This window comes from Falco naumanni, chromosome 2, assembly GCF_017639655.2.
Source record: "Falco naumanni isolate bFalNau1 chromosome 2, bFalNau1.pat, whole genome shotgun sequence".
Taxonomy (NCBI): Eukaryota; Metazoa; Chordata; class Aves; order Falconiformes; family Falconidae; genus Falco; species Falco naumanni.
In genome coordinates, this window is record NC_054055.1 from 2,015,611 (window position 1) to 2,031,237 (window position 15,627).

At 46.9% G+C, this 15,627-nt stretch overlaps 1 protein-coding gene across 4 annotated transcripts in view; it reads left to right on the forward strand.

Moving 5' to 3' along the window:
* Positions 1-11,524, forward strand: part of GDPD5 (glycerophosphodiester phosphodiesterase domain containing 5) — a 173,017-nt gene extending 161,493 nt beyond the window's left edge. For 3 of the 4 annotated variants that reach the window (XM_040583905.1, XM_040583903.1, XM_040583904.1), the window contains 4 exons: positions 2,007-2,089; positions 4,843-4,857; positions 8,615-8,727; positions 10,120-11,524. In XM_040583905.1, coding sequence (XP_040439839.1) covers positions 2,007-2,089; positions 4,843-4,857; positions 8,615-8,727; positions 10,120-10,235 — 327 coding nt within the window. In that variant the 3' untranslated portion in view covers positions 10,236-11,524. The remainder of the gene's footprint in view (positions 1-2,006; positions 2,090-4,842; positions 4,858-8,614; positions 8,728-10,119) is intronic. The other variant, XM_040583906.1, reaches the window with a different exon arrangement.
* Positions 11,525-15,627: the final 4,103 nt, after the last annotated feature.

Below are 15,627 nucleotides of genomic sequence, written 5' to 3' on the forward strand. Positions count from 1 at the left end.
CAATGTCTTTCCCCTCTACTCTTGATGGAAAGCTGTTGGTAAGAAAAGAGGCCACCAGACATGGCATAAAGGAGGAGTTTGAAAAGCTTGAGCTGCAGTTCAGCCCCCAGTTTGATGCCCTTAAAGCAGGGGCCTGGTATGGGATCCTGGTCTGCATTTCTGGGAGTCGCTGTCAGAGCCAGGGGTTGAGCTGCTCTCTGCCTAGTTACGCTGAATTGATGAAAGGTTTGATGGTCTGTTAATGTGAGGATTTCAGGAATAGGACTTATACTGGGTAAAATTTCTAAAAACCCAAAGTAATCTGACTGAAACAGCCCTGCCTTTAAAAAAAAACAAAAAAAAAAAAAGGAAGGAACTGCAGGTGAAATATAGCAAATTCCTGAGTTTGCGGTGGAGCAGAATAGCAAGTTGTCTCCTTAAGAGATGTTTGCTGACCCATGCTCCCTCCTCTGCAGTGCTGAGGAGGCATCAGTTTGCTGAGTCGTCTTAGTATTGATGTGTGGGGTGCATGTCTTTGGAAAAAATCCAGTTTTTCCCTTTTAATCAACTTGAAATTCCATTTTTGTCACTTATAAAACCTTGATTTGGTACCAAAAACTTCTAGCTTTGAGCTTTCTGCAGGACTTGGGGCCAGGAGGGGAGGGGAATAAAATATATCTATATGTAATGCCTGTAATCAGATGCTGGAGTTTGCCCAGAAAGCTGTGTTCATGTCTACCTATTGCTTGGGGTATATCATAAGAAATGCAACGTTTGCACTCCAGGAAAATCTGTTGTTTGGGTTCTTCAGTTGTGAAATACCAACAGTTGCATAAATGAAAAATTTAGATGTGTAGATTTTCTTCTAATTTAGAAGACTCTTGAGTTCTCATTCAAAGTAGTTATGATGGCGCTCTCCCGCCAAGAAAATGGGAAACATGTTTTGTGTGTCTTCGTCTTAATAGATGCAGCAAACATAACATTTAGTGTCACTCTTCTGTAATTAAGCTGGGAAGTAACGAGAATTCAATCTCAATCAGAAGCATTGACTAATTACAGCATTACCTTGCTAATTCTAGGGCACACTTTCACAGGATAAAGTCAGAGAGACAAAGATTCACTGAGCAGAAAAATAAGTTGATCTTTTCTGGGAGACAGAGGTAGCAGAGCTGGTGGCTCCCAACAGGTTTTATCCATGTCACACTACCGTTGCGTGAACTCATCCGTATGCATTACGTACTCTCTTTCTCTAATGAAATATTACTTGTGTGCATTAACCATGGTGGTTCTGATGGATCTGCCTGGTATGAAATCAACAATTTCTTCCTGGCTGGGACTAGTCCAGGTTTGGGATAGGAGAAATTCTTTAGCATCACTGGTGGCTCTCCTGGGTCAGTGCTTTCTGAGCATCAGAGCTGATCATTATCGCTTCACTTTGTTGTCTTTCCTGGGCAGCACAGAAAACAATGTGAAATAGTGTACTTCTGTGCTTGGTTCAGACTACGAGTTCAGCTGGGTTTAGCTGGTGCGATGGTCACAGCTGCTTAGACTGGAAAATAGAGCCAGAGCTACCAGTGCCTGAAAGGACAGAAATTGAGAAGTATATGCTTATAGCATGGGGACTGTGCAGAACAGCCAATATTAGCACTCAAAACGGACTCCGCATGTCTCGTGCAATGTGTATACATTTATTTGTTTTCCCACAGACTTGGGTTTCTAAACACCATCTTACCCTCACCTCGGGGTACAGCTGAGAGAGCAAACTTTCAGCACACAGAGCTCTGAAAAAATGTCAGCACGCAAAAGGAGGGAGAGTTTAAAATTGTTCCTGTTTGCAGTTTTTCATGATAACATCATTTTGGATTACAGGCTAGCATTAGAAATGTCATAAACGTTGTGATTTATGCGTGACCCCTGCAGTTCTGTGCTTTTCTTTCTGCCCTGGTGGTCACTTTAGCAATGTGTGATCTCTCTGTGGTTGTACAAACCAGAAGGTTTAAGGTCTGCTTCTGTTTTTTGTCTTCCAGCCTCCAGATGAGTACCACCTAATCTGGATCACGTCTGATCTCATTTCATTTATCGTAATTGTAGGAGTTTTTATATTCCAGAAGTAAGTAGCATTGTTACAGCTCGAGTCTCGTGTATCTGTGATGTGTGTTCTTATTCAGAGCATGGGGTGGAGATGGGAGAGAGGAACACCATGCTCCTCAGATGCTTGGATTGCAATAGCAGGGAAACTGTTTATTAAAACTCCTTACAAAGACTGCAAACAATAATTCCACTTTTGAGATGTGACAGTGAATTGGATACGCGGTCACTACTTTTTAAGAAGAATGAGAGATGTCAAAATAGTAGCGATAGATGCCTTGCTCCGCTCATAAATGTGTGTGGGAGAGAAACTGTAAATGCTTTAGGGAAATGGACATTGAGAAAGAGGTTGAAGTGCTTTAAAGGAAGAAGAGATGTTTTGAGATTCCACCATTAGAGTCTTCAAAAAGAACTTCTTAAATAGATTGTTCCCATTTGGATGAAGAAATAGAAATACTATGATTTTGCAAATCACATCAGTTGCTTAGTTTGATGCATAGAGAAAGTATCTCCATTTTCCAAAGAAAAAGGGAGAGCAAGGATTTGATGAGTGCATGGCAGAACCCTCTGTTAGCCAGGGTCACTGAAAACAAATGTGGAGCATAAAACCTAGGAGCAGAGCAAGTTCAGACACTGAGCACTGATAAATCAGGAGGAGGTAAATCAACTTCCTAATGGCACAGCTGGCCAAGCTACCCTCCTCCTGATTATACCAGAGGAAACCATGGTGTCTTCCCAGTGATGTGCCTTTTCTTCTAGGAGGTGTTTTAGCTGTCAGTGGTGACAGTGTAATAACACTCTCTGGCAAAAAGCATGAGCTCAGAGAGATGCGCTCCCTCCCGCGAGAAGTAGCAGCCTTCTCCTGGGAAAATGTGTCATTGGCTCTGTAATCTCATCTGCTTTGGCATGCACAAATGACTGTCCTAGAGACATGAAGGGACCTACATTTTCCTTCTTAATATCCAAAATGCCTTCACATTAGAAGCAGCAATTTAATTTGCTTCAGCCTCATGAGCTAGTGATTTTGCTGTTGTCTTGTCCCAGATCATCTGCTTGCAGTAATCTCTTTTGCTCCCCTGGGTGCATAATTACCCAGGTATTTTTGCTGTGTTACAGTAGGCTATTGCTCCTGCCAGCACTTGTTATGGATTTGACTTCAGGCAACGTATCGGGTTCCTTTATCATTGTGTCTAAATTCATGACTTGCACAGTCCCACACTGGTAAATCTGTGCCCAGTGGGTCCCCAGTTCCAGCATGTGATAATGGAGTGGGCAGCAGATTGGATCTCCTCTCAGATTGGTTTTCCTAATAGTTAATGAAACCACTGACCAAGATGAGATCAATTTTTTTTTTTGAGAAATCTTATCTGAATTGTGGGTGATCAAACCAGAAGGGCATTTTTGCTGTTGTTGTCTGGAAGCTTCCTCCACTCGCTCAGATTTGTCAGTTGGTTTAGTAAGAGATGTCCCTGCTCTTCAGACCCTGTATTTCTGTCAGATACAGAAATAGACGGAGGGGTCTGGAGGCTGGGATTGACCTCTCTGAACAGCAGAATTTGAAGGCCAAGTTGATGAGATAGTTGCAGTCTTCTGCGTCATCTCCCCAGGTCAGTTTTAGAAGGCTTTCCTGAATCAGGCCCAGGAGACCACAGCTGAAGAAATTCAACTGACTCAACCTGCAGAACGGGAGCGCTAGGTCCCAGAGCACAGTGAAATGATGTGTGCTTGGAGAGAGGGAGAAGTCACAGCTATGTGGACTCTGCAACAGCTGGACTCTTCCTCTCTCCACAGATTGAATTTGTTCCACTTTGGAAGAGGTTTGATGGAGTAGGGCAAGAGGAAGCAGGGTAAGGAAGGAAAGCAGTATTGCAGGATTTCTCTTCTACCCTCTGTGTAAGTGTGATACAGGTGAGAAGAGCTGGAAACAGCCACCAGCTTTCCTCAGGGTCCACCAACCTGAAGCACTAAGCTCCCGGCTCAGCCTCTGGACCTGACGTAGAAAGGCAGTTGCTCAGAGAGGTCTGTCTGTGTGGGGTCCGTTGTAGCAGGGCCAAATGTCATCTTTTGGATCTCTCCCTTGAGACAACTCAACCCCAAGTCAGTAAAAGGAAGAAGGAGAAACTCTAGTACCAGAGGTTGGACTTTGTGCAGCAAATGCTCTTCCAAGAGCCTTGTGCCGGAGACACCCATTTCCCTGCTGTTCCAGTTTCTCCACCACATGAAAGAATTGATAGCAACATTGAAGATATATAAAAAACAAATCACGGCACAATTGCCCAACTACTACCTGCTGATGTGATTCAGCTTCAGGATAGCGGGCTTTGCATTTGGCCCTCAGTTTGGGAGTGTGTGGTGGTGGTGGTGTGTTGGGTTTTTGGTTTTGTTGTTTTGGGGTTTTTTTTGGGGGGGCACAGTGGTGGGGTGCTGTTTTTTGGGTTAGTGTGTCCCCCCTCAAGTCTTTTTTGGGGCAAAACAGCTGCTTCCTTCATGCAAGGATGAGGGGGGGTGGGAACAGAGCCACCGCTTCGATGTGCTCGTCCTCTCTCCTACGCGTGGCTTGTCTCTCCTCCTTACCCGCGGGTAGGGATTGCTCCTGCTATTCTGCTTCAGCCCTGGTGACAGGATCGTGGCAGCCTCTCTCCGGAGGGGAGTACCAACTGTAATGACTTCTAACTGATCTTTTTTTGCCTCTTTGCCTTGTTTATTTTCTTACTGCTCTGACTGTTGTGCATGTTCCTCCTCTTTCTCTCTCTGCTGCATTCTGGCATCTCACAGCTATCACATGATCAGGTAATTCTGGTGCTTTCCTCCTCTTTCTCTTTTTTTCATTCAACCTTGCTTTCTCTCTTTCTTTTGCCCCCTCTGCTATGGCTTCACTGCAGATGGACAGGGCAGGATACAGCTTTTCATGATACTTTCAACATCTGGCTTCACAGAGGGACCATCAGGGTCAGAACATTGCATAGGCCATAGCCATGAGCACCATGGAAGTCTGATGCTGCAGCCAGTGGATGTTCTGAAAGCATCCTGACCTTCTGTTACAATGATCTAAGTCGCTGCTTTTTAAAACAGCCCTATTCTGAGGTCCTGCAGCATGCTGTAATTGGGAAGTTTCCAGTGAATGTAATGCCTTCTCTATGGAAATAATTCCATGCAAAATACCCTCTTCCTTCCTGCATTTACCAGAAGGTTTTTGAGACCAACCTCTTCTGAATTGGCCAATTCTAAAGAAAATAAGGTAACCTGTTCAGCTATATAAATAGTGCTTCTCTAGCCCTGGGAATGGATTAATAAGGCCAGTAGCTGGAAAGGTTTGGCTCAACAATTGCTGCACTTGGAGCTGGGGATCCTTCAGGAGTCTCGTCGCAGTTGCAGCACTGTGAAACTGAAAATGCAGTGTGAAAAGAAATAGCGCTGCACCCAGGACGGGTACGAGCCTAGGATGCTGGATTTGAAGTGCTATCAATTGGAAACCCAGATTTCTCCTTGTATTGGCTGGCTGCTCACCCATCGTTTTCACCCGTTTGGCGGGAAGCGCTGTTGCTTTTCTGCAGTAAAGCCTTCGCCGTGTCCGTACTCGGACCAAAGTCTTTGCGTGCCTTTCTCCATTCCTTCAGTTGTGTGCCATAGGGTAGTGTTTCTGAGGACCTGGCTGCTTCCTATCTGTGATTATCTGCCCCTCTGCCTACCTACCACCTCAAGGGTCAGGGTTGGCCACCTGCCAGTATTGCCTGCTCCATGAGGTCTCTCGGACTTGGGGTGTTACGTCCCTGCAGCATCTCCCCAAAGCAAGACCTGGCTATGGGGCTGGGCAGAGCCCTTCTGTGGGTGCAGGGAGGTTGGGTGTTTTCCTCTTCTTGCCTGCCCTTTGCTCCCTGGCCCATGGATAAGGAGAAGACTGGCATGGAGGTGGACAGGCTTTTGGCAAGAGCAGTTGCAGGATGGGGACTCTGGTTGCAGCTGGCTTGGCTCTTTGCTCGCTCCCATCTTATCACCTCAGTGCCAATCAACCTTGTTTTCTTCCTGACCTGTCCCTCTCCCACCCCCTTTCCCTGCCATTTAGCATCTGCCCTCCAAATCAAGGGTCTGGTCGTGGCCCTAACATGGTGTATGCTGTCTCTGTGTTGTTGTCCCAGTATTTTTTAGTCTGTTCCCACCCTGTGTCCGTCTGGTCTGCTTTGATGCCAACCTCCCAGAACAAGACCTACCTGCTGTCTGTCTGGCCTTTTTGCACGCTGCTGTCCTAAACGTGGTCGATCACAACAGAGTCCAAGGGGGTAGGAGAGGTGCTATTTTCTTTTAAACAAGCTTTCTGGAGGCCAAAAGGCTACTGAGCACAGCAGAGAGTATTTCATATGGTATCGATTGGAGTTGTATTGTGGTTAAATGTACTGGTGGCTCTTCTAAGAGAGGGTATTTCGAAGTACCTCTGAAAAATGGGGTTACCCTCTCCTAGCTAGTTTAATTGGAGTAATGCACCCCTGTGACAAGAGTCACTTGCCCCCTGTGCATATTTAACCACGCTGGGTTTGACTGCAGCCGCCATGGGAGAGGGAGAGCAGAGAGCAGTGCTTTTTCTTCTTGGCAGGAGGAGAAAAGCCCTTGGTCCCTGCACCCCTTTGAGGCTGCGCTGTCTATGCCTCGGAATGGCCCGTGCCCTCCATGGGATGTCTAGGACCTATGGGCAAGAGATCATCCTGCCTTTTGGCCACACAGCCCAGCCTGATGCTGAAAATCCTGATGGTGTGGGCAAAGACAAGACTCATCGTAGCAATATGTTTTGGTCCTGATTATAATTTATCGGAGGGTCTTTTTCTGTGAGATCCTGTGCACTCGCAACCACGTTTGACCTTAGTGGGATCTGCCTGCAGGGGCCACAAAGGGCAAAAATGGGGGTCTTCCATCAGGGTGGCTCAGCTTAGATGATGATGATGATAGAAGAAAATAATTTTTTAAAATATTTTTTTAATATACTTTAATATTAGTCTTTGTCTCCTTGTACTTCCTCTGTCTTGTTTCTGTCTGTGGATCTGTGCGTTGTGTTGTGGTGCCATCCCACCCCTTTTCTCTGTAGCAGAGCATCTGCCTTCATCCACACCCTGGTCAAAGCCTCTGGTGCAGTGTCACCTACTGGGATTTGGGAAGGGGATGGAAACCCCATGGAATCAATAGCAGCTAGCTTTTCCTGGGAAAAATTGCAGAACCTGTTTTGTGGATGTTGCTTTTTCAGGCTGATTTGTGGACCCAGGCTGGAGATGTGTGGGGCTCCTCAAATCCTCTGCTCCTGGGTAGGGGCCTAGAAATTTAAGAGAAGGTGGTTGCCACCTTCTAAAAAAATGATTTAAAAAAAAAAAAAAAAAAAAAACCTCACCTTCTCTTGTGTGGGTGAGCCACTAGATGGTGCCAGAAGATCAGTAATCCCAGAAGCCACCCGAAATCCCTGCTGTTTCTCCTTCAGAAATGGCCTTGTATCATCCCTGGCTCTGGCAGGGAGAATGGCATTATCCTTGAAAGCCTTCCTCTGCGGTCAGGAGGTAGGACAAATTGGTGGGGTGTGGGCTATGAAAGCCTGGCCTGAACAGCATCCCTTTGCAATGGGATTTGGGGTATGGCTGCTTTCTCCGAGGCCACCAAGCCCTGTTTTCCCCTATTGCAGCAGCAGCCCACTTCCCTTCCTGATGCCAGCAGCTCTGCAGCTGAGGATCTGCTACAGGGGTGCTCTCAGGCTGAAAACAGCCTTAAAAGCAAAATCTCCCTTGAACTTGCTCCCGTTGCTTATTACTAACATCAGTAATTTTCTTTACATGTGTTCAGTAATGAGAATAAGAGTCTGGCTAATTTTAAGTCAAGCCAAGTTCCCATCAGCCTCATACTGTTCATGTGGTAGAAGCTTCTGGTGAACACTTGAGCTTTATCAAAGCTTAAAAAGTGGAGGATGTGTATGTAAATATTCCGAGGTAAAGACCTGGCATTTGGGGAGGGAAGTGCACAGGGAGAAATTACATTTAAGGGCGCTGTATGTGACAGCCACCTGCATGGGGACTGCTTGCACTTTTCTGCAGAGCAGCTCATGGCAGTGGCTTCACTGTGTCTCAGGCTTGAGAACTGGAGTTGTCTTTGAGCTCTCTTCTCCCACAAACGTGAGCATGTCACTCGGTGAGGAAAAGATGGTTTCTTTACTTGGCTTGGCCTCTTGTTCTGTTCCCTTTTCCAACCCTAAAAGTCAAACCAGCCCTGTCTCCTTTGGGCAGCTGAATAGCTGATGTGATAGAGAAGGATTTGGGACATCTGCAATCCTTGTTGGAATTAGTGGAATTAGGATGCTCAAGGTGGTCAAAGATGACCTGCTTGTATGTCTGTACCCCTCTGAGATAACATGCTCATCTCTAAACATTCTCCTACCATTCGGGGTTGTGCAGATGCAAGGGAGCAAAGGTGTTGAGGGTCTCTGGGACTTGCTGGTCTCCACATTGTTGTGGCTGCTTGGATTGAGGATGCTGCCGTGGTAGGAGAGACCAACCCCTAATACCTCCTTTTTGTCTTGCAGGTGGCGCCTAGGAAGCATCAGAACCTACAACCCAGAGCAGATCATGCTCAGCGCTGCTGTCCGCCGGTCCAGTCGGGATGTCAAGATCATGAAGGAGAAGCTGATCTTCTCAGGTACAGATGGGGCTGGCCGGTCAGAGCCGTTTATGTCATCCCTCAGCTGTCACCCTGCTCTTTTCTGATGGAGGAGGTTGTATCGATATAGGTGTCATCTCCTGCTGGTGGGACAGGGAAAGGGTGACTGGGCTGACCCTGCTGCACTGAACCACTTGTGGAATAGGGTCATGGTTTATCCGTCCCAAACTGTTGCAGGTCTGAGCATGGATTTGCTCAGAAATCCTGCATTTAACTTCCCAAGTTATGCCACGCAGCTCTCATACTGTCCCACATCTTCTCTGCTCTCAATTGCCAACAGTGTGTCAAAAGCTATAAACCCCTTTGAAATAATGGAGTAAGTCACTGAAAATAGTGGTGATGAGTTTGGGGTAAACCTGGAATCCAGTGGCACTATAGATAGGTTGAGGGGTTCCTGACACCCTTGTGCTCTTCCCAGAGGATTTGTGCTGGAACACGCTGGCAACGTGTCCATCTCACCCCACCGCTAAGAAAGATTTCAGAAACGTGTACAAAGAGGGAAGCATTTAGCTTTAAAAGAGTAAAGTTGGCGCATGAAGCTGGAAAACTTACGTTTGAAGGAATGTGAATATAACCTCCCCTTGAGCTTTGTTATGGGTTTTCTTTCTCTGTATTTACTGTCTAGAGACTTGTAGCGGGGTCAGGGTTTATTGTACTGGGTGCACACACAGAGCAAAATGATGACTCCTGCTTCAAAGAGCTCATTGTGTGACATGCAGGCCTGATTCTGCCCTCTAGAGATGGTTGAAAATGAGGTGTAAATCAAGGGAGTCCAGAGAGGGAGAGCAATTGGTCACAGCAGAATTAAGCCTCCCCAACTATTCTAGACATAAAATATCCTCAGAGACAGGGAACGCATATTAAAGTTTTGTGCCTCTGAAACAATTTTTTTTTTGCTTAGGGAGGGTGTTTACAATTACAATACTGGTGGTTGCACAATTTTTCCCAGTGAAACCAGTGACTATAAGAGTCTACCCTTTTCCAGAATGGCCATGTGGGTAGAGATTACGTTTGAGTGTTTTGCTCCCTTTTCTCACAGGTGACTAATTCAGCCTCATAGCATCATGTGTATGGGGGGTGGGGTGGGGGGTGTGTGTGTGTCTAGTTTTGCCTCTGATGGTGGCAGGATTATCAAGGTCTGAAATTTAGAGGCCATCTCCTTTTTGAAAGCAGATCCTGTTCAGAACTGATTTTAAATGGGTGCAGCGTTAGTAGTTAAGGTGAAATCCCTGTAGGATCAGATGGATCCCATGTGCTGGAATCACACAGCTGCTCAGTGCCTCAGTTTCCCCATGGGGGGTGGGGGGGTGGGGTGTGCTCCTGGGACTTGCACCCCTGTGATGATGTCCCTGCTTTCTCTGTGCTCCCCAGAGATCAACAGTGGCGTGGAGACCACAGATGAGCTGTCTCTTTGCTCCGAGAACGGCTATGCCAACGAGATGGTCACACCCACGGATCACCGGGATACCAAGCTGCGGATGAACTGAGGGGCTTCGCTCCAACCCTGGTGCATGGCTGTCCCACACATTCGCTCTGGCAGCGAGAGCCATGCTCCTGCTTGCTGCGGGATGGGAAGCTTTGAGGAACTGCTGGTTGGGCAGAGACCCCTTCCCATACCCTATCACTAGCTGATCCGCCTCCCTGGTTGTGAGGTCGGGGGGCTTATTTTTGTAAATATGTAGAAAATCTGATATTTTTTTTTTAGTGTAATTTTTCCAGGGCATGAGTGGAAATACCGTGTTCATTAAATCCTCGACCTTATGGCTGAAGTTATTTGAATCTTGACGTGATAGCCTGATTCCCTTTGAGGGGTTACAGAAAGAACACACTGGACATATCTCCCCTTTCTCCCTCTTGCCCTGCTCTACTCCTTCCCTTGGTGCAGCGACTGTGTAGCTGAACATTGTGATGTTCTTGTGAAGTGCTGTTTTTATTATGGGTGGTTGTTTGGTTGTTGTTGGTTTTTTTTTGTTTGTTTTCCCCCTTTCCTGGGCAATGAAGTTTTAGCTCTAACGCAACAGGAGACTGTTTGGAGGAGAGAAGCTTTCCTAGGAGAGGAGATAGCACGGCTCTTCCCTGCTGAAATTCAGAGCCAGGGAAGGGGTTGCGCTGGCTCAGTCACTTGAGCACCTTCTTCCTGTCCTGTCCTCCTTCCACAAAGCCTGGATGCTCACAGGGAAAGGGCTTTCTTGAAATGTCCTGCTGCAGTCTTGAAGGTAAATCCTGAGCGGTGGCTGGAGGCTGGCCTCTGCTGGCAGCAATGCTTTCTCTCCCCCACACCCCCTTTTTTTTTATTTAAAAAAAATAAAAAAAATCTTTCTGTCTTCTCCCTGATTTGGGCTCTGTCGGGAGCCTGGGTGGCTTGCAAAAAGCAATGCCATGAGCACCATCACTGCTCTGATCTGGCTAAAGTGCCTGCCACTCTAAGTGGCATTTGCAGTTGCTCCTTGCTTCCCTGTCTTTGCACCTGCATAAGAAGAGAAGGTGGTGGTGCAGTATGAGCTTCCCCTTCTTTGGGCCAAGGAGATGCCCATGGGTGAAGTAGCTGTAAATAGTTTGGAAGGTGAAGCAGCCCTGGAGTATAATTTATTCCTGCAAGGAGACCTTTCCTCCTTGCTTTAAAAGCGGGATCTTTAAAGCTGCATGTTCATGTCCTCCAAAGGAGTGACAATCTTGCAGCAGATGCTGACAGGCTCATGAAAGCAAGAGCTCTCATCAGCGTGTTTCCAATGCAAAAGGCTTTAAACCAAAATCCTAGACCAGAGGTTAAAAGAGGCAAAAAAATAAGAAAAAAAAAAAAAAAAAAAGGTCAGAAACCAAGTAGATAGTAGTTGAATTTTATCCCCTCCCTGAAATGGCTCGCAGCCAGCCCAAGGGTGGTCTTAACTCTCTGCTCTTGACCTTCAAGACATCATGGAGAGAAGCCTGGTTTTGGGTCACTTGGCTGTTCACACGAAGCTGGTTCCCAAGGCAGCTGAAGCCAGCCAGAAGGCTGCTGGAGCCGTGAATGGGCCTTGGCTCAGTCCCCATGGCCTTCTGGTATTGGGTTGCTTCCTTCCTTGCTGGATTTTGGTCGACACAATGTGCAACGTGAGAAATCCCTTTGAGTGCGAGCTTCCTTTCAAGCTTGGCATTCACCGCCTTGAAAGCAATGGGACCATCAAAGTTGTTTACCATGGGGGGAATGGGAGCTGAGTCTTCGGGTGCTGGCCAAGCTGGGTTGTAGAGCCCGTGAGTGGCTGGGGAGAAGTCGCCTTGCAGAGGAGAAGGTGGTCTGGGGGATGCTGATGTGCATCACACACCCAAAGCAGGCTTGGAAAGGCCAAAAATAAGCCATGATAAAACCAGCCTGAGCAGTTTGCTTTGGCAGCACTGAACAGCTCTATCTTTTTTAAGATGTACTGCAGTAGTATTTTGAAACCCCAGAGTCTTGGGCTTAGTGTCTAAGAATTTTGGGCAAAAGTGGCCATCTTATCTGTGTAAAAGAAAAATGCCCCTATTGATTATGAAAATATGAATTGTGATGCTTTAATAAGCACCTTCTAAGCAGTGTAAATCCAGACTTTAATTCCGTTGCATCTGCCCTGGGGTTTTATGAATGTAAGTGGAATAAGACCCCAGTCCATGGTTCCTTTTACTTTCCCCAAATACTGTCCTTCTATATGGTACTCTCTCAAGTCTGTGAAACACTGTGGGGTTTTTTCTGCAGAACTGCAAGGTTTTGGTGGATTTGAAGGCTTTTGAAAACAAAGTTGCTTCTCCCTTTAATGTGGTGCTGTATTGAAACATTCCCGGTGGATTGTCGTTGCCAAGTCAGAGATGTGAAATCTAAGCATCCGTTGATAATCACCTGCATGTTCTGTTTTTATCCTTAGAGATTACTTTATTGAAAGGTCAAGTGCTTAAAATCTTGGAAGTGTTAAAAGCAATCCAAAAAAAGAGTTGTTTTCACAATTCATTTTTCTTTAATCTTTTTAATGATGAGATCCAAACTTCATGCGTAATGCGCTGTCTGTTACCATTATCGTCCTGAATATTTGCTACCTTTTTTTAAAAAAAAGGATGATACTTTTTTGATGAAAATAGAGCTAGACCAAAATAAACTCTGCAATGCTCTGTGAAATAAACTGTCAGTATTCCCCTGCCAGTCTGCAATGTTATTTTGTGTTCTGAGCTCGCTTGCAAAATGATGCCGCCTTGATCTTCTTTCTGTGTTTCTGCTTTTTTGTGCTTCGTGAGGGAGCTAAAGGTTTGACCAGAGGGAGGTTTAGAGATCTGTCCTTCTTGAGATTGGTGCAGTTGTGTTGCATCTCCTCTTGATGACACAAAGCTGAGCGATGTCGTTGAAACGCCTGAGGGACAGGGAGCTATTCAGAGGGACCTGGACAAGCTCCAAAAGTGGGCCTTTGTGAACCTCCTGAGGTTTAACAAGGCATGTGCAAGGTTCTGTGCCTGGCAGCCCCTGGCATCCATGGGGGATGCAGGGATGGAGAGCAGCCCTGCGGAGAAGGGCTAGGGGGTGCTGGGGGATGAAAAGCTGGACATGACCCAGCAATGTGCGCTCGCAGCCCAGAAAGCCACCCACACCCTGGGCTGCATCCCCAGCAGCGTGGCCGGCAGGGTGAGGGAGGGGGGCTCTGCCCCTCTGCTCCCCTCTGCTGAGACCCCCCCACAGCGCTGCGTCCAGCTCGGGGGTCCCCAGCATCAGAAGGACACGGACCTGTTGGAGCGGGCCCGTCGGAGGCCACGGAGCTGGTCAGAGGGCTGGAGCCCCTCTGCTGTGGGGACAGGCTGGGAGAGCTGGGGCTGTGCAGCCTGGGGAGGAGAAGGCTCCGGGGAGACCTTATTGTGGCCTTTCAGTACTTAAAAAAGGGGCTGACAAGAAAGATGGGGACAGAATTTTCAGTAGAGCCTGTAGCGCTAGGACAAGGGGCGATGGTTTTAAACTGAAAGAGGGGAGATTCAGACTAGATGTAAGGAAGAAATTTTTTACAATGAGGGTGGTGAGGCACTGGCACAGGCTGGCCCAGGGAGGTGGTCAATGCCCCATCCCTGGAAACATTCAAGGCCAGGTTGGACGGGGCTGTGAGCAACCTCATCTAGCTGAAGATGTCCCTGACCGTGGCAGGGGGGTTGGACTAGATGACCCTTAAAGGTCCTTTCCAGCCCAAATCATTTTCTGATTCTATAGTTCTCTGCCATCCAAGTCTTATAAGACAGTAGCTGAAAAGCTATCACATGGAAAGAGGTGACTGTGCAGACCCGGGTCTTGAACAGTAACCACAGAATAATTTTTCAGTGTTTGTGGCCACGTAGAGATAAAGATGCACCCATAGAATCGATCAGGCATGACTTTTAAACCAAATGGGAAGCAATTTAACACACATTATGCAAGTCATTGACCCAGGGTGCTGTGAAGGCCAGAAACCATAAGCAAGTTTGAAGAGGAATAAATGGCTTGTACATCCATTAGCACTTATTAAACACAGGACTTGGGTGCAAGGTCCAGCTTGGGAAGTCCCTGAGCAGTTCTTTGCTAAAAGTGTGTTTTAAGGGAAAGGCTTGCTTGGTGCTTGCTCTGTTTTTTTTTTATTTATTCTTTACCCCAGGATCTGCTCCCAGCTGCAGACTGTGTGTGCTTTGGGTGAGAGAGGGTCTTGTCTTGGTCAGCGTGGGATTATTCTTTGTTAAGCAGCTGTTTTTTCCAGCCCCTGAATGGCTGCATTTAACTGATAGTTGAAAGGGATTAAAGTAAATACAGTGCTATCTCACTGGTTGGTGATGGGTCGTCAGTACTGTGCCATGAACTTGGCTGGCTCTGGGAATACCGTCTGAGTGTTAAATAGAAAATTGCCCTTAGGGGAAGGGGTAGAGCTCCTGATAACTACAATATTGAATAATCCCTAACTGGAGGCTGTCGTTGCTGTACCCTAGGGAAAGATACTGAAAAGTAGAAAGGAAAGAAGCCAGAGTCATGTAGGCTGTGCCTGTTGTTCAAATAAAAGAGCTGAGGATTGGTTGCTGGCTCTAAGCCCAAATGGCTTGGGACAGCCAGCATTGTGCTATTTAACTCTTTTTCTTCCTTTCTAAAACTGACCTTTACCTTTAAGGGCTTTGTGGTGCAGCTGAGATAGTTCTTGTAGTATCTGGGATTTTTTTCTAACCCTTTAAATTTGCCAGTAGAGTTGTAGTCCTTGGGGTCTGTGAGGTGATTTTGCTGTGACCATGCCCTAGACCTATGTAGTTATCTGCCATAAGGATCTCTTATACCTCAGCTAAAGCCTTAACATGATGTAGTGGCTAGAAGCTTTCAAAGTTTGTGTGAAAGCTCTAGCCATGATATGAGCAGCAGCAACATGAGGCTGATGGCTCGTTCCCCTTCTTCTCCTGGACTCTAGGTGCAAGCAACCTCTTCTTGCCTGAAGCTCCTGACCAGGTTTCAAGCTTAGTTTGAGTATTGATCATATGTGAAATAGGAAGCCAAATTGTTTTTTTCTTCTCCCCCCCCCCCCCCCCCCCCCCCCCCGCCCCCTTTAGCCTCTTAGTTTTCTCTCTTCTGTCTGGACCCTGTTTCTGTTCTAGTTACTTCTCTGCCCCTGCTCATCTACTTGGCTTTCCTGCTTCAGTTTCTTCTCTCGGAGGCTGGTGACTGCCCTTCACTTCTGCCAAGTGCTGACGGCGAAAAGAGGGTGTCCTGACTCTCCGTAGCAAGCTGGAGCCATGGGTGGTGGTACCAGGAGTGCATAGAGACCCGCCCTGGACAGGATGCATTTCCTTCTCTTGGGCATGTGGTGGGGAGGCATAGACCACAGCATAATCAAGTCCTAGTGACATCTCCCTCAAGATGTCTCACTGTGGCCTCTGTTCCCTGCTTTATCC